The 21,972-nt window shown below is 31.4% G+C and overlaps 3 protein-coding genes across 3 annotated transcripts; 1 reads left to right on the top strand and 2 right to left on the bottom strand.

Moving 5' to 3' along the window:
- The first annotated feature begins 7,562 nt into the window (after window positions 1–7,562).
- LOC105765729 (triose phosphate/phosphate translocator, non-green plastid, chloroplastic) lies at window positions 7,563–10,684 on the top strand. Its single transcript, XM_012584964.2, has 9 exons — window positions 7,563–8,126; window positions 8,640–8,762; window positions 8,858–9,010; window positions 9,138–9,223; window positions 9,384–9,468; window positions 9,641–9,760; window positions 9,832–9,900; window positions 10,213–10,342; window positions 10,427–10,684. The coding sequence occupies exons 1-9, from the start codon at window positions 7,755–7,757 to the stop codon at window positions 10,501–10,503; spliced, it is 1,215 nt and encodes a 404-aa protein (XP_012440418.1). The 5' UTR covers window positions 7,563–7,754; the 3' UTR covers window positions 10,504–10,684.
- Window positions 10,685–12,165: 1,481 nt separating this feature from the next.
- On the bottom strand, window positions 12,166–13,807 carry LOC105765728 (transcription factor MYB98). Its single transcript, XM_012584963.2, has 3 exons — window positions 13,197–13,807; window positions 12,986–13,112; window positions 12,166–12,907 (listed from the first exon to the last, which is right to left on the bottom strand). Exons 1-3 carry the CDS (start codon window positions 13,805–13,807, stop codon window positions 12,344–12,346), a joined length of 1,302 nt encoding a protein of 433 aa, XP_012440417.2. The 3' UTR covers window positions 12,166–12,343.
- Window positions 13,808–14,731: 924 nt separating this feature from the next.
- Window positions 14,732–17,947, bottom strand: LOC105765730 (GDSL esterase/lipase At5g62930). Its single transcript, XM_012584965.2, has 6 exons — window positions 17,778–17,947; window positions 17,618–17,695; window positions 16,993–17,133; window positions 16,184–16,260; window positions 15,317–15,481; window positions 14,732–15,070 (listed from the first exon to the last, which is right to left on the bottom strand). The coding sequence occupies exons 1-6, from the start codon at window positions 17,874–17,876 to the stop codon at window positions 14,902–14,904; spliced, it is 729 nt and encodes a 242-aa protein (XP_012440419.2). The 5' UTR covers window positions 17,877–17,947; the 3' UTR covers window positions 14,732–14,901.
- Window positions 17,948–21,972: the final 4,025 nt, after the last annotated feature.

Genomic DNA, 21,972 nt, shown 5'->3' with positions numbered 1-21,972 from the left:
TTCGAGGTTTTAGATAATGTACGTTTAGTACATTTAGATTTATTTTCTTCATATTGTACTCTCGTTTGTTAACTAATTTAATGAAAAGTCAAAGCCTCATTTGCCCGTAGTTTTTATCCTTTTCGGATGAGTTATCCACGTAAAAATGTGTTCAATCTTTTCTACCTTTTCTTTTTCTTCGTTTACACGGGTCGATCCCCAACAATGATCATCTCCTTTTTTAGTGAAACATATGAAATCAAATAAAATATGCAAAAATAATTCATTGCAGATTTGATTTAATCGAGCTTCGTTGAGCTTAAGAAAATAAGTTACCATGGACTTGAGAAAACCTAAGCCACCATCAACTCGAAAGGGATTCTTATTTTGAAAAAAAAAAACTCCTTTAACCGAAAAAATGACTAGATCAGACAAATGAGAAGTGAGTGACAAAGGGTTGTGGTCATTGGACAACTAGGTAGTCCTCGGTGACGAAGAGAGAGAATGAAAGGGAAAAAAGAAAAAAAGAATGAGATGAAAAGAAAGGAAGAAGAATAAGAGAAAAGGGAAGAGAGTGATGGCTACGAGGGGCACAGTCGGCCATCCGACCAACCAGCCACATGGGACAAGAAGGTAGTGGAGAAAAGAAATGGGAAAAAGGAATAGGGAAAGGAAAGGAGGGGAAAGATAAATAAAATAGTTGGGTGACTACCGGCCGTTGGTAGGTCGAATGGCGGGCTACTAAGGATTGTCAAAAAAAAATTGATTTTTTTAAGAATTTTTTGTGAAGATGTATCAATAAATGTGTAGACAGGAGAATTCATGATGATCTAATAACATATTGTATGAGTAACACTTGAATAAAATAATCAAAACACTAAAATATATAAACAAACAGGTTAAAATAATGAAATATATCACACAGCTAAAATTGTCTTACATAACAAAAAATAAATATACGGTTCTCCAAATTAGGTAAAGAAATCTAAAGTATTATTTTCTAATCTAAGCAAAGATTTTAGATCCTATTTCCTTTAAGTTATGGACAAACTATCCAGGTCCATTTTATTTCCTCCTACTTCTAAGTTCTTCCTACCTAAACAAAGTCCCAATGTGTCAAAACTCAACCCTACGTTCTCGTTTTACCCACTCCTTTTTATTTTGGTCTTTACATTTTCTATCATCATTATCATTTCATTTATTTTTTCACTACCTACTTTTATGGTAAAATTATTATGAGAATACTCGTATTAAGAGTCAAATTATATTTTACTCTATTTACTCAAAAAATAAATAAATATATTTTTACATGTTAAATCAAAGAGCAAGTTAGTTATTTATGTTAAAATTTCATCTATTCCCTTTGTTAAAGATGGTATAATTGATCGAATAATCATATATTATACATGATGTGCATCGACCGATTTTCTTTTTGATTTAACGTATGAAGAGTAAAGACTGAATTATTTAATTTTTAAATGAATAAACAGAATGCAATCTAACTTTTAATTCAATTGTTTCCATGATACTTTTAGCCTATCCTATATGGGCATATAGAAAGAGAGAGAGAGTGAGAGAATAACACCTATCCTTTTGCAACAAACCCTCAAGGTTGTTGCTGAAATTATTTTGTCCGTCTCTTTCTTCAAAATAAAATGTTTTTTTTATAATATATCTTAAATTATCAAATAATAATTGTAACAATATATTTGTGCGGACTTTGTACCTACTGTATATAAAATAAAATCAAAACAAGTAAAAGTTACAAATATTTATTTCTTCAAATTATTTTGAAAATTTACATACCCATCAAATATAATTATATTAACGATTGAATTATTAATTATGAAAAAATCATGAAAGAATGTAAAATGATTAAAATTTCATATTTGTGTAAATATATTTAATTCATATAAACCAGAATCGACACTATTTTATGTGTGAAATGTTGAAAAGAATATGACTTGTTATTTATAAAGATTAAAAAGGATAAATAAATTTAAGTACATTTAAATTGTATACTATCTAATCTCTAACAAGTGTGTTTAGGGTATAATAACTTTTAGCCCTCCAACTTTATAAAAATGTTATTTTAGCTTTCTATTTAAATTTTCATATCTTTTAACTTTTAAACTTATATTTTGTTAAATCACCCCAAAATAGATGGAAATGTTAACTTTTATTAACTTTCTTGACATGACATACATATGACACAGAAAATTTTAGTTAATTTTTAAAATTTTAAAATGTATTTATATATATTTAATACTTTTAATAATGTTAAAATTTTAAAACAGTTTATATATTTTATTTTAAATTTAAAATTAATTAGAATACTGACATGTCATTTACATGACAATCTATGTGTATACAGCGTTAGTAAAGTTAAAAAATGTTGACTTTCTCATTCACTTTAAGATGATTTAACAAAAAGTACAAGTTTAATGACTAAAAGTATTGAAAAATTAAATAGAGGCTAAAATGACTTTTAAAAAAATTGAAATGTAAAAAAAGTTATTATGTATTTTAAAATATTTTTTTATTATTTTAATGAGTAAATGTGTAACACCCCTTACCCGAGACCGTTGCCGGAATCGAGTACGAGATGTCATCCAATTTAACTTACCAATTCGGAGCATAAAAATTTGCTTTTAAAATTAAATTCACTGTTCACAGCAAAACTGTCTATCTGTGTAACTGTCACTAATTTAATTATAACTCGAGCTACGAGAATCAAAATTTAAATCCGTAAATTTTCCCTGAAACTAGACTCATATTACTACTGACCATAAAATTTTCAGAATTTTTGACTTGGCCAATTAGTACAGTTTATTCATTAAAGTATCCCCTGTTTCACAGCTCGACAGATCTGACCTCTTGGCACTAAAAATCAATTATCTCATTGTAAAGAATTCATATAAGGTTGTCGTTTGTTTCTTTTGAAAATAGACTCACTAAGAAATCTACACATATAAACTATGACCCATAATTCTTTCTGTACAATTTATAATGATTTTTCAAAGTCAGAGCAGGGGACTTCAAAAACCATTCTGACCCTATCTCACTAAAATTCAAATATCTCAAAATACAGAATTCCTTTTCCTACACCATTTCTTTCATATAAAAATAGACTTGATAAGCTTTAATTCCATATATAATTCACTCTCTAATTCCATTTCTACTATTTATGGTGAATTTTAACATTCACGTCACTGCTGCTGTCAAAAAAACTGCTTCTTTGAATTAGTTACTATTTAACATACATAACACCAAAACATATTCTTTAATAGCTACTTCAATAGCTAATATTAGCTATATCATTTGAACATGCTCAAAATGATCAAGACTCCATACATGCCATAGTTTAAACATTTTGAAAAGCACATAATACCGAGATGATTATGATAGTGTGATACGAGCTCCCGACGATCCCCACTTGATCAAGTTCAAATCACTATATAACAAAGGAAAAGAAGAAAGGTGTAAGCTATAAATAGCTTAGTAAGTTACATGTAAACAATAATTACTCATTTAATAATTAACACTTTTAACATATAACTAATCAAAACATTTCTTAGCAATTTCAATCACTTATACATGCACAACCTTACCAATTCACTTGCATATACATTTTCACACTTAACCTTTATCACTATGCTCATTCTTTTCAAATGTACCTGCATACACACTTCATTTCATATTCACTTTAACTCATTATTAATCCCGTTGAACACTCGGAATATACACAGATACGTAGAGATTTAGCACATAAGTGCAACACTGATATGTAGCCGAAGCTACCACTGTTATGTAGCCGAAGCTACCACTGTTATGTAGCCAAAGCTACCACTGAAACGTAGCCGAAGCTACCACTGATCAATAACACTGGAAATGTCCACGGGCCTGCTCACACAAGCTGTCAGGTGTCTGCAACACATGCTAAATCACCCAGCACTCGGGACTCATTGTAACACTGTAACACTGATCTCTAGTGACATGTCACTTGTATCCACTTCTATTCCTAAGTTCAATCGGGAATTTACACTTAACACTTTATTTTCAACACTTTAACACTTGAATAATTCATGAATAATTTTCCTTCCACATTGAATATTAATTCACATATCAAATATAATTCACAATTTATAAAAATATAACTATTATTTACACGTAACTTACCTCGGATGCAAAACGACTATTTTTGTAATTTAGTCGATAACTTTCTCTTTTCCCCGATCACTTCCACTATTTCTTCTTTCTTGATCTATATTAACACAATTTAATACATTTTATCAACATTTCATTCAAATACAATTCATACACAACATTTTGGCAAATTTACATTTTTCCCGAAACTTTTCAAAATTCCACTTTTGTCCCTAAGCTCGTAAAAATAAAATTCACTAAATTTTAAATTTCAAACTTCACTAAATCATATTTCATGCTCATAACAGCCCTCAATTTCACAAAATCACAACTTTATGCACACTTTACAATCTTTCACAATTTAGCCCTTTTCAACATTTTCATCAAAATTCATCTAGTAAAACTTGTAATTAACACTTCAAACATTCATTATCTAACATCACTAATCAATTTACAATTATATCATGAATGGGTCAATTTTAAACTTTAATTTCATTTAAATTAAATGGTAGAAACATGAAATTCAAGCTTCAATAAGCATAAAAATACGAAAATAATCAAAAACGGGGCAAGAAATCACTTACAATTGAGCTTAGGAAGTTCAAGAACCCTAGCTATGGTGACATGAATTTTTTTGGCAGCAAACGTCTGATTTTAAGAAGATGAACACTTGTTTTCATCTTTATTTTGTCTTTATTCAATTTGGACAAAATGCCCTTGACCCATTACTTAGATATTTTTCTAGAAATACCCTTTTGTGTCCATAACACTAATTCATGGTCTAATTGCCACATAAACACTTCCAATTTCATGCAATAATTCAATTAAGTCATTTAATCACTAATTAGACACACTTTGCATTTTCTCAATTTAGTCCTAAAAATTCAATTAAGCACTAAAGCATTAAAATTTTCTATCCATATTTTCACACAATATTTCAATCAATCAGTAACTAATAAAAATTTATAAAATTAAACTATTTCACTTCGGATTTGTGGTTACGAAACCACTATTCCGATTAGGCCCTATTTCGGGCTATCACAAAATGGATGTTTAATTAATCTTGACATCAAATTTAATTAGAAAAATAATAGTTTTAAAAATATAATTGTAGATACAATTACAAATCATATATATAATAATATTTATAATAATAAAAACAATACAAAACACAATTAGACTGAAATTCAAATGATACCCATATATAATAAACTTAAACTCAAAATAAATTTAGTGAAAAATTACACATGATAATTACGAAGGTAAAATAGTGTGGAGGTTTTTTAGTGAGAATTGATTACATTTTGCCTCATCTATTATTAGAAAGACAAATTAATTATTGTATGTTAGATCAAAGAGTAAATTTATCCTTTTAATAAAAAATTATTCATTTCTACTTTTAAAATTGACCTTATACATCGAATGAGGTACAATGGTACATTACGTTTAATTGTTTGATTATTTTATCGATTACAAAAGTTTTTAACAGTAAAAATAAATAATTTTTTCAAATATCAATTTACTTTTTAATTTAACCTATAAAAATACATTTACTTATTTTTTGAATGGAAAAAATAAAATACAATTGATCTATATTACTTTATCCTAATTATTAAGATAAAATTACAACAAGCATGCTCGACAACATAGAGCCTCAAATTTTTTGGGAAGGGAATATTTTTCTAGTCCAAGATGATCTCACCAGCCGGAGATATTTACCTAAAAACCAAGTAAGTGGGTCTTTAATTTATGAACAAAAGGAAGTAGGTAAGATAATCCCTAAGCGGATCCAACGGTACCTCCAAGAGGTTGGTCTTTTTGAAATTATAAAGTACAATGCTATACTTACAAATACCAACAAAATCATATGATTGTTAATACTAAATTTCACTCATAAATAAATATATTTGTCTTACGTTTCGTAAATATATATTTGCAAAATTTTCTTTAAAATTTAAAAATCTATATTTATAATTTTTAATAAATTGATTTTTATGTAACTTATCATAAACATAAATTGAAAATGTCGGAAAAAATAATTTGGAACTATAATTAGGCAAAAAAGTAACAAAATTTCAGCCAAACATTAAAACATCTGACACTCGAAATCCATTAGCTTTTGTATTTTTCCTTATATGATGATTTTTTATATAAAGGATAATATAATTTCTTGCCTTTAAACTTGTTATTTAAGTCTATTTTGGTACCTGTGTTTTTTATTTTCTTTGGTCTCTGAATATGACATTAGATTTATTTTAGTCCTTAAATTTAAGAGTGAGTAAAACTCGATTCGACTCGAAAATTTGATTCTTTTTCAATTTTAAGTGAATCAAATCAAGTTATTCAATTTTTAGTTGAACTTTACTATTTGAATAACTCGAATAATTTAAATAAATCAAATAACATATTAGTGTAAATACCCTTTTGGTCCTTGTCAATTTCCAAAATGAGCAAATTAGTCTCTTTCAACAAAAAATTTAAAATAATTTTAGAAATTGAAATAATTTTCAAAATTTTAAAATATTTATAAAAATCTAAAATTTCATATTTTTAAACATTATATATATTTAAAAACTTAAAATTCTAAAAATATTTAAAATTAAAAAACCAAAATAATAAATTTAAGGACATAAACAAGTAAATTACAATTTCAAGTTTATCATACTAAAAGTATCTCTAACATAGATTTAGTTTTATTGTGACAATATTTTATTTTGACATGTTTAATTTTTTCTTAATTTGATTTGAACAATTTCACTTGACTCAATTTAAAATTATTCTATTTGAAAAATTTTAAATTAAGTTAGATAGTAAAATAAGACTCTTTAACTTGACTAAATTGAATTTTTTTTACTTGATTCGATCAAACCTCACACCTACTTGAACTTGGATATTGTCAATATTTGATTATATGATTAGTGTTATTGGAACAAGAGTGGATTGGACAGAGCAAGAATTGATCGATATAGTGTTTCGAATAAAGGATTGAATCGATTGACTAAGAAATTGATTGAAATTGGTAAAATTTGAAATTTGAGACAAAAATAGTCAATTTAACTGGTTGATCTTGTTCAATAATATTGTCTATATTTTTTTTAAAATATTTTACATTTTATAAAATTTTAATTATTATTGGTTTGGTGGTCGAATTGAATGAACTAGTTGAATCGGGAATAGGTGGTCTAACATCGATTTAGTCAGTAAAACACTTAATATGACGACCTTTTAACATTTTATCACATTATCACCTAAAAATTTATATAAATTTTCAAGTTATGTTGTGATACAATTTCAAAGTGTCATATCATTAAATTTTTATATTTTTCAAGTTTAGAAACCAAAATGTTGTCAAGTTCAAGGGTGAAAATTAAATTTATCCCTTTTTATATATACAAAATACTAATTAGTAATAAATATGAAAGACTGCGTTTGCGAGGGCTGAGGAACTTTCCTTTAGCAGTAGCACCCACTGTTCCCACCTACTCCACAGTCCACACACTTTTCTCTCTTTTTAATTTTCTCGGCGGATTCTTCAAAGCACTTTCTCATTTCCTTTCTAGATCCTTTCTATCTCTTCTTTTTGCTTCTGTAAGTCTCCGATTCAGATCTTTTGTCAAATCAAATAAACAATGCAAAGCGCAGCGTATTCTTTGTCTTCTCCCTGTTCGATTCCATCTCTGAAGCCGCGAAAATTCGGTTCCCGCGCTGGATCTCAACCTATTCGCGTTTCATCTTCTTTTGCCGCTCCTGAACGGCATGAACATTCCGTTTCTTTGCCTAATAGATCGTGGCGGCTCTCTTCCTCCTCGTCCTTGCCGCTTAGGGCCTGGAACTTAGTTCCTTCCGATTCAAAACCGGATCGCTTTGAAGTTAGAGCCACGGCGGCGGAGAGTGCAGGTGAAGGCGAGAAGTCAGGGAGCCTGGTCAAGACCTTGGAGCTTGGACTGTTGTTTGGTTTGTGGTACCTCTTCAATATCTACTTCAATATCTACAACAAACAGGTTTCATTTTCCTTCTTTTCATTTTTGTTTTTAACAAGATCTTAAGATTTACCATCTTATTTTACTTTTCTTTGTTATTTTAGCAGAATTCGTTTTGAAATCAGCTAACATGACAATATTTCAGTGACTTTATTTGTTTTTAAATAAAGCTTTAAAGGAAATTGAAGTGTTAACTAGTCTTTTACCAGAAAAGTAAATTGAACTGAAACTTAACGGTTCATGCGAAATATATCAAAATGGTTCGTTTTCGGTGTGGATCTTGCGTTCAAAATCAATAAGAAGAAAAAGTGTAATCGGATGCAAAGAGCAAATAATATCTTGAAGAATTAACGAATTAAATAGTTTAAATTGTTTTGGAGGAAAATATATGACTTTAATTTATCTTAATAATGTTAGAAACTAGTGTTGCATGCTAGTTATTTGTTCCTTTTTAAAGAATTACGGTGCGATTGAATCTTAGATTATAATTTAAGAGAAATGAACTGTTATTGAATTCTGTTTCTTTGTTCACAGGTTCTTAAGGTCTTCCATTACCCTGTAACTATCAGTGCAGTTCAGTTCGCTGTTGGGACGATAATTGTTTCCCTAATGTGGACGTTTAACTTGTATAAGAAGCCGAAAGTTAGTGGTGAACAGGTATTAAGAAAAAAATTTGGTGCAAATAATGATTCTCTTGGAATTGTTGGTCCCTTTTGTGGATTGATACTACTTTTTGATTTGTTTATTCACAGCTAGTAGCAATTGTGCCTCTTGCTTTGGTGCATATCTTGGGCAACCTCTTTACGAATATGAGTCTAGGAAAAGTGGCTGTTTCTTTCACTCACACCATTAAAGCTATGGAGCCATTCTTCTCAGTTGTGCTTTCTGCAATGTTTTTAGGAGAGGTGATTTTCTTTTCTTGTTTAGTTATTTTTTTTATCATTTTTTTCATTCACATTTTCATAATTATAGTTTATCTATAATTTCCTTTTTGAGTTGCCTTTATTCGGGTGTTAAATTTCGCTTTTACAGCTGCCAACTCTTTGGGTAGTTGGTTCACTTCTACCAATTGTTGGAGGGGTTGTACTTGCATCTGTTACTGAGGCATCTTTCAATTGGTAAGAATTGTGCATGCCAGCATGTACTATCTCTATTTAATTGCAGAAGGTTTTATTTCACTTGCAATCCATTTCTGAATTTGTTATAGATATCTTGAAAGTACTTCAATTGGCTACTTTGTATCATTGTAATATAACCCTTTCTTTTGTTACATTAAAGGCCTGGATTTTGGAGTGCAATGGCTTCCAATTTGGCAAACCAGTCCCGTAATGTTCTTAGCAAAAAACTCATGGTTAAGAAAGAGGTAATATTACTTTTTGATCTCTATTTTCTTTATCACTATGGTGCTAAAATTTATTGGAGCGGAAAGTCTGTCTCCTTTGTTGATTAACTACGAAGTGGTCTTTCTGCATTGATAATCTAATTTTAGAGTTGACTTTCACATCAGCGCATAACGAGCAATTATCATGTGACAGGAATCGCTGGACAACATTACCCTCTTCTCAATAATAACAATTATGTCCTTTATCTTGCTAGCTCCTGTGGCTATCTTTGTGGAAGGCATAAAGTTTACCCCTGCCTACATGCAATCTGCTGTGAGTAATTTTGATAGCTGCATTATCTTAATTTCCTTGCAATGGGCTAACGATTCTATCTTCTCTAATAGGGTTTGAATGTTAAAGAAGTTGTTGTAAGATCTCTGCTTGCTGCTCTTTCCTTCCATGCCTATCAGCAGGTGAGAATTTTCGACGTTAATGGTTTTTCTCGTCTTCCTTAAGAATCAATACACAAACTCACAGCATGGTGATGCAAGTGTTGAGAATGAATTACACAAAGGGCATTTTTATTGAAAATTCTAACAAAGTTTCACTGTCCAATACACATATTTGAAATTTTATGCCCAACTGTGATAAACCTTTTGCATAGTATTGATATTCTCATTGAACTCTTTTGATCTATCTGATTCGATTTTTGGAATTTAATTTCTGTTTGATCATATTTAATCTTTGGCTTAAAAGAGATTGATCCAAAACTATGAAATGAGCAGGTTTCATATATGATACTGCAAAGGGTGTCCCCTGTTACTCATTCAGTGGGCAACTGTGTAAAGCGGGTGGTTGTTATTGTCAGCTCTGTTATTTTCTTCAAGACACCTGTCTCACTGATCAATTCTCTTGGTAAATTTGCTTTCTAATAATCTGCTATCTAAAATTGTCGCGTTTTATTTTATTGATCTTATTGTTGGTGATGATTTTTGGCAGGCACTGGAATTGCTCTCGCTGGAGTTTTCCTGTATTCTAGGGTGAAGCGAATTAAGCCGAAGGCAAAGGCAGCCTAATTTGTTTGCTTTGCTGATAAATTCCAGTTATTACATATGTTTTACGCTACTGATTTTAGGCAGAGAACTTAATTTTGGGTATTATTTCTCCATTTTATTCCGTTTTCATCTTTGGATAATTTTATATCTTCTCTTTTAAAAAAAAAATATAATTCAGATTGTCAATTGATTTTGAAGTAAAGCGCCTTTATCATTTACATAAGCTGGTTTATACTAAAAGTATATTTAATTTATTAAAATTTGAAATTAAATAAGATTAATGGATTGTTTAATTAATTCATATTTTATTAAAATTTATCGAATGGTAAGAATTTAAAGACACAATTGTAATATCTGAAAAGAGTATATGAATATAAATATAAATATTGTAATTTGTATGCTTTAAATTATTTTTGAATGTTTTGTTGTGGTTGTATGCAATTATATATTTACATAACTTTTAATTAAATATTCAAAATCATGCAACTTTCTAAAATGTGATCATACTTCTCCACTCGAAAGTAATTGCCACCAACTATAGCCATCTGTAATATGCTATATGCTTATTGACCGTATATATATTCATAGCATTTATGATATGAAATTATAAATTATATGGTGATGCATGATACTATTGAAAAAAAAAATGAATTTATTACTTACTACTTCAAATGCAACAATATTCAGATTGATAACATAAAATTTAAAATATAACATGTTGATTTGTAATTTGAGATGTTATAATATTTGATGGCAAAATTCCATCAACAACCCCAACGTCGTCGTCCATTACCCCTATAATATGTGTTTTTGTATATTCAAGATCCTGCTCAAGAATATTCAAGATCGAACCAGGCGGCTGAACAAAACACCCGCATTTGGCCAACAGCACCTGCAAGTTTAGCCATATGATCGGCAGCACGGTTAGCAGTACGACGGACATGACGCAACCTAACCGACGGAGTAGTTGAGATACAAGCCGCAACTCCATAAGGTTACTATCCGCAGCACAGTCAGCAGTAATGGATTCCCGTTATCGCTCTCCAGCTCGACATGACGATAGCCGCGCTCCCAAGCGAGTCAGAGACCTTCATATAGAGCCCTCGCCTCCGTCCGAAAAGCCGAGGATGCCCCTATAGTCATTGCAAAACCAAAATACCAGTCCCCAGTAGGACCCCGGCACACATCTCCAACCGAAGAACGTTGACAGCTACCACCGCACGCCCATCAGTATTAATTTTAAGCCAACCCTCCTCTGGCGGCTGCCACTGAACGACAAAACCAACGCCTGAAGCAACAATGCTCCAATTCCGGTTCTTCCAGAGACATAAATGATAAATCTTAACTTTGATTATTTCTACACCTCGGATTTTTTTTAAGGATAATATAAAAACAAATATATTATAACAAGATGACTCATGCATCCTACCACTTAAATAATATTTACAATAATCTTGCCATTAAATCGACAAATCCTTCAGAGAAGAATAAAGTTAATTAACATTTATTGAACCGCACTTTATTTCTTGCATTAAAAGTTGATAGTAAGAAATTTAAAAAACTCTTCGAAAGCCTAAATTTTTATGCTTCCATAAGCATATTCCAACGGTGGTGAGTATGCAATCTACATTGTTACACTCATACAACATTTCCAACAAATTTAAAAAGAAGTCCCTTTATTCATAGATAATTACTATATATAATTAATTATTATTATTTAATCTATTTTTCTGAAAATTTGCATGGCATATATTTCTTCACGATACCACGTACCTTCACATCTCTAAGTAAGCCGTATATAACCAAAAAACATAATCAAAACCCTCCACTTTGAATAATTCCAAGTTTTTAAGAGGCGTAATTAGATATTAGGGTGAGCAGAGATCATCTCCACCAAATCCATCTCCTTCTTGACTGCTCCCATATCTCCCATTTGAAAGCTTTTTTCATCAGCCATGGCAGCAGTACTGGGTATTTGATCAAGCAGCAACTCAATGCTGCAGCTCTCTTGAAGCAGTTTCTCATCGAATGAAAATTCATGAACCTCATCACATTCATATTCTGGCACTAAACGATCAGTGCTAGGCCCGATATCTAAACCTTGAGGCTGCTTAATGCTTGAACTTTTATTATCCGCCGCCTTTACAGCGGCACCATCTGAAGCTTTTTCATGTGATCTCGCGGCGGCGGCGGCGGTGGAATCTAAGTTCAAGCTCTTGATGTATTCTTGCAAGATGGAACCCCTTGGGTACTTCGACCGACATTTTCTCTTTGAAAATTGCCTTCTTTTGGTTGCATTCCAGTGGTTTTTGATGGAGTTTTCTGTTCTTCCTGGCAACCTCTTTGCAATTTCTGCCCATTTGTTTCCTATCTCTCTGTGTGCCTGTATTAGGACCTTGTCTTCCTCTTCACTCCATGTGTCCTTCTGCAATTAACAATCTCATCTCACATACATACATGCATGTATAATAATAAGAAATATAAGTAAGTGGTGTGAATGAACCTTGATGTCAGGCCTTAAATGGTTGTGCCATCTCTCTCTGCATTGCTTCCCTATTCTTCCAGGCAACATTTGTGCAATATGAGACCATTTTCTCACTCCATATTGTTCTACTAACTGAATCAACATCCTGTTTGCAGAACAATACCAACAAAACATACATTAAAAAGCAATTCAATTCTAATACATATTAATTAAATGTCCCATTTATTACCTGTCTTCTTCCATTGTCCATTGTCCCTTCACTCCATTTGTCTTCTTACGACCTTTCCAGTTTGTCCTAATTCTAGAGCTGGTTGAATCAACCAATAGCCTATAACCATTTTCAGCAGTCACACACGGCACTTCATCGCCAAGGTTTGGAAATTCAAAGGAGGGCAGGTAACCAACATCCGACCCCATCATAATAACATCATTAGATGTTGTGCTCCTAAGGTTCAACAGCCCCACGCTACTCTGGAAGTTGCCCATAACATGTCCATGTCCTAAATTACCAGTGTTATGATCTGCTGCAAAAGGCTTACACTCGTAAAAATCAACGCGGTTGGTGGAACAACCGTAAGGGAAGGCATCGAAAGGATCATAACAAGCAGCATTGACACCGAAAACAGGGTTCCAAGACGACGTTGATACATTGACTTGGATCTGATCATCATCATCATCATCAAGGTGGTGGAAGTCTTGTAAATAATAATCCTTTGATGATGATGATGATAATGGAGTGGTGGTTTGGAGTGGTTTTAGTATGTTGTTTTCAGACAACATCATAGGATGATGCTGGTGTTGAGGGGACATGTTTTCTCTAAGCTTTGGATCAAACTCCATTGATGATGCAATCAAAACCAGGACCAAAGTAAAGTACCTTTTGGCCATGTCTTGTCAGCTTTGAGTTCCTTAATAAGGTGAGAAATAAGGGAGGGCATTAACTATGTTCTTTGATCTTGGCCGTTGGTTAAGGCTTAATCCCACGGTCAACATTTGCTTTCACATTATATTACAGTGCCCTTGTTTACTATATACCCTATATGCTCCAATTGGGTACATGGCAGTTGCTGATTGGCTGGCTGGTTCATATCCTTTGGCCCCTAATATGAAAATTTTATTACAAAAAAGACTACATTGAAAGGGAAAAATCAGGTAAACAGTAACGCAAAGTGTTGGGAGACTTGAATTAATACTAAAACAATTAATGACCTTTTAATATATTCTTTTGTAACCTTTTTACATTTTCTTTCTTTGCAGTAAAGATGGTTCCCATATGTTGGTGGTAAATTTGCTCTAGACACTTGTAGATGAACAATCCCCAGTTTGGATCCTATTTGTAAACTGATGAAAGAAGGTGGAAATAAAGAAATATATTTACAAATTTCACTTTTCATTTCTTAACCAATCTTGCATGTTGTAATAATTTCTCAAAAACATGTAGAAAGCCTGTAAAAGGTGGAACTTTTTTTTGTTGGACGAGGTATAGCAAAAGAACATGAACTAGAATTTAATTTAGGAGTTGAAAATATCAAAAAACGCAATTAAGGCCATTTTGTTAATTCTCATTACAAAAAATAGATGCAATTAATAGCTGTATTAAATACTTAATGACGGTCAGACATAGACTCGGACTCAATACTAACGCATCCCATTCGTCTTAAACTCTTACATTACCTGCTTTAATTTACATTATTGTCATTCCTATTAACTAAGAACAAGTTTAAATACCATATGACAGAAAGGAAAGAAAAAAGCTTAGATGTGTTAGCTTTGAAGGCACTAACATTCTAACAACTGGTTTTCAAGTCATAATACAAATATTGAAGACTTGGATTTCAAAAATAATGTAACATTTGTAATTATTTTTCATGAACATATGTAAAACCCTTAGAATAATGTGGTTTTAATAAATGAAGCAAAAAAAGTGAAGGAAACTACAAGCATTTCTGCTGAAAAGCCTTCTCTGGGTTCTTCCCATCAATTTCGGAGTGGTGAGGAAAATCATATGGCATTTCGGAGGCGTCAAGCCATGCTTCCTTGAAAACCTTCACAACTTCCTCGAACACTACTGCATTGCCTTCTGCTGTCAAATGCAACCCATCTCTGAAATACATATCAAAATGCATTTGTTTCGTGGTTAATGTAACAGGCAACATTTTTCTCGAGGGTTTGGTGTGCTTAATACCCCAACAATTTATTCAGTTTTGTCAAGTTGAAACTAAAAAAGAAACTACTTAGATTTAGTGAACCATTATTTGTGTATGCAGTTCTTCTTTCACTAAGGATCTTATTTTTAGATATGGAATAGTAGCAAGATTCTAAAATGTAGAAGATTAGAATAGCACAAACCTTAGATATTTTTTCTGCCAACCATCTGTTTCCTGCATCTTGGACCAAAGATTGATGGATCGGACACCCAGTTCTCCGGCTAGTTCAATGCACCCCTTTGCATATACTCCTGTAGTTTCATTTGTTCGTTCTGGCAATGTCATTGCTTTCTCACCATAAGTTTCTCTGTCAAACCAAATTAAAAATTATTTCTGAGCTATGATGAACTAAGAATTAGGAGTAACAGTTTCATAATCATAACAGAAGTCCTTATCACAATTTTGTCTGTCTTCCTGAATATTCAGGGCACATGAATGTTTAAAACTGAAGGGATATAACATTATTTGGGTTCTCCGTTCTCCCTTTCCTCTTTCAAAGTTTTTGCAAAGCTGTAAACTTTTGGTAGCACCTAGTCGAGGAAATGGCAGAAAATTGATGCAAGTGTTATCGGAGAAGCTAACATGCTTGCCTGTTGGAAACTAACAATGGTGATGTAATTAAGTTTCATGTTGCCAGTGATACTGCCAATGTCATAACGGTAATGTAATGAGACTTGGGTAAGCAAAAAAGAGCATTTTGGTAGATGTGGTATGACTGGATTGTCAACGGCAAAGGATACCCAACGTTTCATTCTCAGATGTACAGCTTTGAAAGTTAAAAGCAGTGTTCAAGAATCTAGTACAAGACAAATAATAGTACATGCAAGATAGGTTCATGACAACCAAAGTAAAAGAAAGAAGTAGGGATGATGCAAGGGATGATAACAGCATTGTAGTTAATGTGTAAAGATGCATAAAGGATCCTTCATAATCTCAAAAAAGATTAAAAAAGATGGTAAAGTCCTATAGTTATGTGTAAAGATGTGTGAAGGAAAATAATGTCCTGTACCGTGCGTATTCCATGCGCCCTTCTTCATCTATAGGTGGTGGAGTTATAAGCACGATAAGCATGGTGGGAGAGCATTCCTGTGGAGAGACAATGATGATAAAGTGAAAAGTACATACACAAGAAAAGGAGGTAGATTTCAATACCTTTTCCCATCAGAATACGAAGATGATGAAAATACCCAGGAACAGGAACCTACATGCTGGATTCACAAAAAGTGAGCCTAAATATTGTCTGCTCACTGTGGCTCTACCACTTGTGCTTTCATTGACTACAGCTCTACCATTTGTGAGCTCAATGCCATTTTTGTTGTGGTTTTCTACAAACTTGTTAGCAGCTTGAGCTTGGTTTGAAAGCTCAGTTAAATTAAACTAACTAAGTTTAAATATAACTTTGGAACTCCAATAAAGCTTTTCACATGTTCAAGATTGGTAAAAATTGGCCAAGCCCAACCCAAACAGGGAGATGCTTGGCTGCAATAACCATGCACCTAATCAATGTGCCTCACCCAAAAAGGTCTAAGCAGCTTTTGTGTTTTGGCACTAAAGTGCAGTGCCTAGGCTCACGCCTCAACAACATTGCTACAGATCATCACTATCCATGCAGATTAACTAGCAGCTTCCTTTATTTTCTGTTTTATTCTCAGAATGGAAAGCATGTTTGTTAAAATAATGCAGAATGGATTCTAGATTTGGGATGTCCGTTACTAAAACCTATGCAATAATTGAAGCTATAAGAAATACACGACTATTGTGGACTGCCCTGCTAAGCTGGTTGCTTAAAAATTATAGTGAAGAGATGAAAAAATTAACCTTCAAATGGCGTACGATTTTTCTAAGGTTCTCCTTGTACTCTTCGACAGGGACGTGCTGCCTTTCACTGGTTCTCCCTGCGAGAGCTGCATCATTAGCCCCAAGGAAAATCGTGGTAGCAACTGGAGGTTTAGTTGAGCCCTGAGACAAGAAAGATAAATCTGGGATCAGCATATAATATCCTGTGTAAAAACGATGAGGGAAGGCCACGAGAAACAAAATATAACAGTAGAGTTTCCCAGGATAAAACAAAGCAAGCAAAAGAAGATATTCAAATGTTGGTTAACTATCATTAACGAAATGATTGTATCTCGAACAAGGAAGCAAAACGAGATCAACCAACCACAACAATACAGTAGAAACATTCTTCTGAAGTGGGAGACTACAAGGAATATGTTACAAACTGAACCGTTTGATCCCTAAATACACAGCATTGAGCTGAGCATACCGTCTAATCTGTCTTCGATCTATGAACATAATGACCTAAAACCATAGCCTAGCAGTAAAATTTTCTCATTTACTATAGAGATCAAACAAAGTTCAAAAGCACAATCTAAAATTCTAAAGTTTAACAGATCAACAACGCCATTTGCATATTCACAGAAAAAGTGAAGAAGAGCTTTACAAGAGGGAAGAGATGATGCAACAAAAATAAAGCCCATCTGGTGTTGTATCCGCCATAGCCACGAAGTACAACATCAGCCTGCAAATCAGAACATATAGAGAGGAGAAGAGTAAAAGGAGGGAAAAGGGGTGATACTTGAAAAAAAATATGAAAAAAGAACCTTGCGAGAGTAGGTATCAGCGAGAGAAGCACCCCAGCCGCCTGATCTGAAGGATTCTTGCGTAATTGAATCTCCAAATAAGACTATGTTTGGTCTCATTGTTTCTTCTCCGTGGATTTGATTTTGGATGCTCTCACTCTCACTTACCTTCCTTCTGCTATGATCTGAGTCAGCGACCATACCATTCTTTCCATTTGATTATATTATAATAGAGATAAGGGTAAACTACTAAAATAGTCACTTTTGTTTGGCACAGGTTACATTTTAGTCACTTATGTTTGAAATGTTATGTTTTAGTCACTTATGTTATCACGTTGTAACATTTTAGTCACTGAGCCGTTAGTTTCTGTTAACGGTGTAACAGTAAACTGATGTGACACGTTAAATCATCATTTCAAACAAAAATTCTAAGTTAATTTATACAATCGGTCCCCATATTTTTTCGTTTGGAGCAATTTAATTTTTTCTTTTATTTTTTTTTAACTTTCTTTCTTTTCCATTCTCTTATTTTCTCCCTTTGTTTTCTTCCCTTCTCCATTTCTTTCAACATAGTTATTTTATGTTTTATTTTTTTGAACAATTTAATTTTTTCGAGTAAGGCGAGCTTGTGGACTAGTTACAACTGGAAAGCATAGAAAAACTATGTTAAAAGAAATGAAGAAGGGAGGAAAATAGAGGGAGAAGTATAAGAGAATGGAAAAAAAAAAGTTAGAAGAACATAAAAGAAATTTTTTAAATTGTTGAAAATGAAAAAATATAGGGACCAATTGTAGAATTTAACCTAAAAATTTCATTTGAAATGATGATTTAACGTGCCACATCAACTTACCGTTACACCATTGTCGACAATTAACTACTCAGTGACTAAAATGTTACAACACGTTAACGTGAGTGACTAAAACGTAACATTTCAAACATAAGTGACTAAAATGTAACCTAAGGCAAACAAAAGTGACTATTTTGGTAGTTTACCCATAGAGATAAATATCAAATTTACCGCTCAATTTTAGTGCATTCATACATAAATTTTAATTTGTTATAATTATTAATTATACCTATAAGCCAGCTTTCATGTGCATAATTCATAATTAGTTATTAATTAGGGATAAATATTAAAATTATCTGTTAATGTATAATTTTGATTTCATATAATTATACATATAAATTAAATTATACGTTTAACTAAAGTTAATTTATAAATTTATTATTTATCCTTAACCAATTATCATTTCAGATCTATTTTTCCTCATCGATTATGATTTGTATTGTTAAATTTTTTCTTATTAATAAATATTATTAATGTTACTAAAATTAAGAACAAAACAAAATCACTCTATTAATACGAAAAATAAAATAAAATCTGAATGGCTTCATTCAATATTCTTTTCTTAATTTAAGTGAGATTTTCTATACTATGAATTAGACATTAATCAAGATGGTCTCTTAAAATCAATCACTCGACTTTTCAAATTATATAGCAATTTGTAAATACAGTTTTGATAGTTAACTCTGTCAAACTTATTAATAAGAAAATTTTACGTTAATTAATGTACATATAACGTAATATCAATTTAAACAATTTAGATAAATGTCAAATTTATAAATGAACTTTGGTCGGATTTTTACAAAATAATATAAAAAATAAAATTTACCAAAATATTATAACTTTTTATTTACCAAAATATTATAACTTTTTTATTTACCAAAATATTATAACTTTTTTTATTTACCAAAATATTATAAATTTTTTTTATTTACTAAAATATACCCAAAAAAAACAAAAAACAGAAAAAAAAACTGACAACAGCCTGATCAAGCCAATCACATTGGCGGCACCAAAAGTGCCAAAGAGATTGGCAGCACCAATGGTGCCAAAGGACTAAAATGTGACCACCTGCAATTTCAAGGACCTGACATGAAAATTTGCCATTTCAGATTTTGAAAGTGAATTGCTGCAGCGGGGCGCACTAAAATTAAAATGTGACAAATTGCCTTCTAAGCCCTCCTTATTTATTATTGTTTTTTATTCCCCTTCAACTCACTTTTTTATTTAATAAACAAGCCCTCAACCTATTTTTGTAATTAAATAAGCTCTTAATCTATGATTTTTACTCATAAAAGCCCTTTATTTTATTATTAAAGTAAATATATTTTACCTAAAGTAAAGCTATTTAAAAAGTATAAATTAATTAGCATTTTATGTATTATTTTGGTAATTTGATGAGAATAGTTTATTTAAAATTTACTAAATTTGATGAGAATAGTTTATAATTATAATTTATTTTTTCTATTTGGGTTACGTTTATGGGTGATCAATTTTATTATTACTTCGGTTTTCAATAAGGCATACACGTATTTCTATTAATTTTTAATTAAATCTAATATTAGTTAAGTGATAATTAAGATACTTAGAATTCTAATTAAGTAATAACTCTATTTTAATTTAATAAACTATTCTCATTTAATAACTCTATTTTAATTTAATAAACTATTCTCATTTAATAACTCTATAAATGTAGCAATGTACTAATTAAATTGAAACGGACAAACTTCTTTCATTATAATTCTTAGACTTGTACTACTAACATTTTTAACCATTTATATTCAAAACGTAATAACCTTTATATACATCCTATGTACATGCCACATTACCAAAAGAAAATATACGTCACCAAAAGTTTTTTGAAGTCGTCGGCTTTGATCTTTGATTCGATGCTTGACTTCTACAATCTGCGCACGGAAACAACCGTACGTTGAGTATGAATATACTCAGTGGTATCACTATAATTCAATTCATATTTAAATACATTAAATCACACACATATACTTTTACATTACAATTATCATCACTTAATGAGCAATTCAATCTTTTATATTATCATTTGATTATATATACCATTCTTATTTCTTTATTTCAATTCTCACCTTTCACATATGTCATATCATTCAAATTTAGTTTTATCAAGAAATTTATTTCATTTGCCCTATTAACTTGACTCGGACTCGTGAATACACGATTCCAACCAACACACCAAGATTACACATTGTACCTTAACGGTACTGACACCTAAACAAGATGTCGATGTGGCGGCGATATGATATGATATTCAACACACAAAGTGCTGAATCTATAACAGTAATGGTAACAGTATTCGACACATAAAGTGTCGAATCGGTAACAGTAACAGTAGTCGACATATAAATGCCTGATCAGTAAGCCGACAAAAAATCATACTATTCCATATCCTATGGCATGCCAACTATATCGGACTAGCCCGACTAGTTAATAGGGTATTTAATTCACTTTTCAATACAATTTCCATCTTAGTTCAGTATCAATTATAATTCCTTATTTCAATCAGTTTCACAGTATTGCAGTAATTCATTACTTCAGTAATTTCACAGTTCAATGCAATACACATAACAATATTCAGTACCTTCACAATTCAATTCAGTACTCAAAAACAATATTCAGTATTCCATAATTCAGTTCAGTATAAGTCTCACTTTCAATACCCAATCATAAATTTTCATTTTACTAAACACTTACCTTAAAATACTTACCACACATACTTAGTAAATTAAACACATAATAATGATAAAGTTTGAATTGTAGTGATACAAACCAGAATTCTCATCGGATTTAATCCTCAACGATCTTTTCTTTTCCTTTTTGGGTCGATGCTTCAGGCTCGATATTAGCTATAAACAATTAAACTAATTTCACAATCATTAGCACAACACAATTTAATTACTGAAATTTTTATCTAACTTTTACTTTAATTCAAATTTGAATCTTGACTAAACCTATATATTTTCTTTCTCAATTCATACCCTTTTCTACTCAATTTCTTGCCAAACTCACATTTAACTATCTAATTTTTATCATATTTTCATAATTTCGAATTTATTTCAATTTAATCCCTAAAACTCAAAACTTATAGCTTAGTTTACAATTCAATCCTTTATTCAATTCCAATCAAAATTTCTATAAAGTAAACCCTCAATTCCATCATTTTTTTCAACATAAACCCTACTAAAAATCTATTAACTTTCAAAATTTCAACTTAAATCCAAGAGTATTTCACTCTAGGATTCCAAAACATCAAATTTATAAGAAAAGGACTTGATTAAACTTAGCAATTAAATTTCAATCTTTAAAACCCTAATTTTCCGTTTCTTCTTTCTTTCCTTT

Source organism: Gossypium raimondii, chromosome 12 (assembly GCF_025698545.1).
Source record: "Gossypium raimondii isolate GPD5lz chromosome 12, ASM2569854v1, whole genome shotgun sequence".
NCBI lineage: Eukaryota > Viridiplantae > Streptophyta > Magnoliopsida > Malvales > Malvaceae > Gossypium > Gossypium raimondii.
The sequence above is the reverse complement of the archived record's forward strand: the minus strand, read 5'-3'. Positions and strand labels throughout refer to the sequence as shown.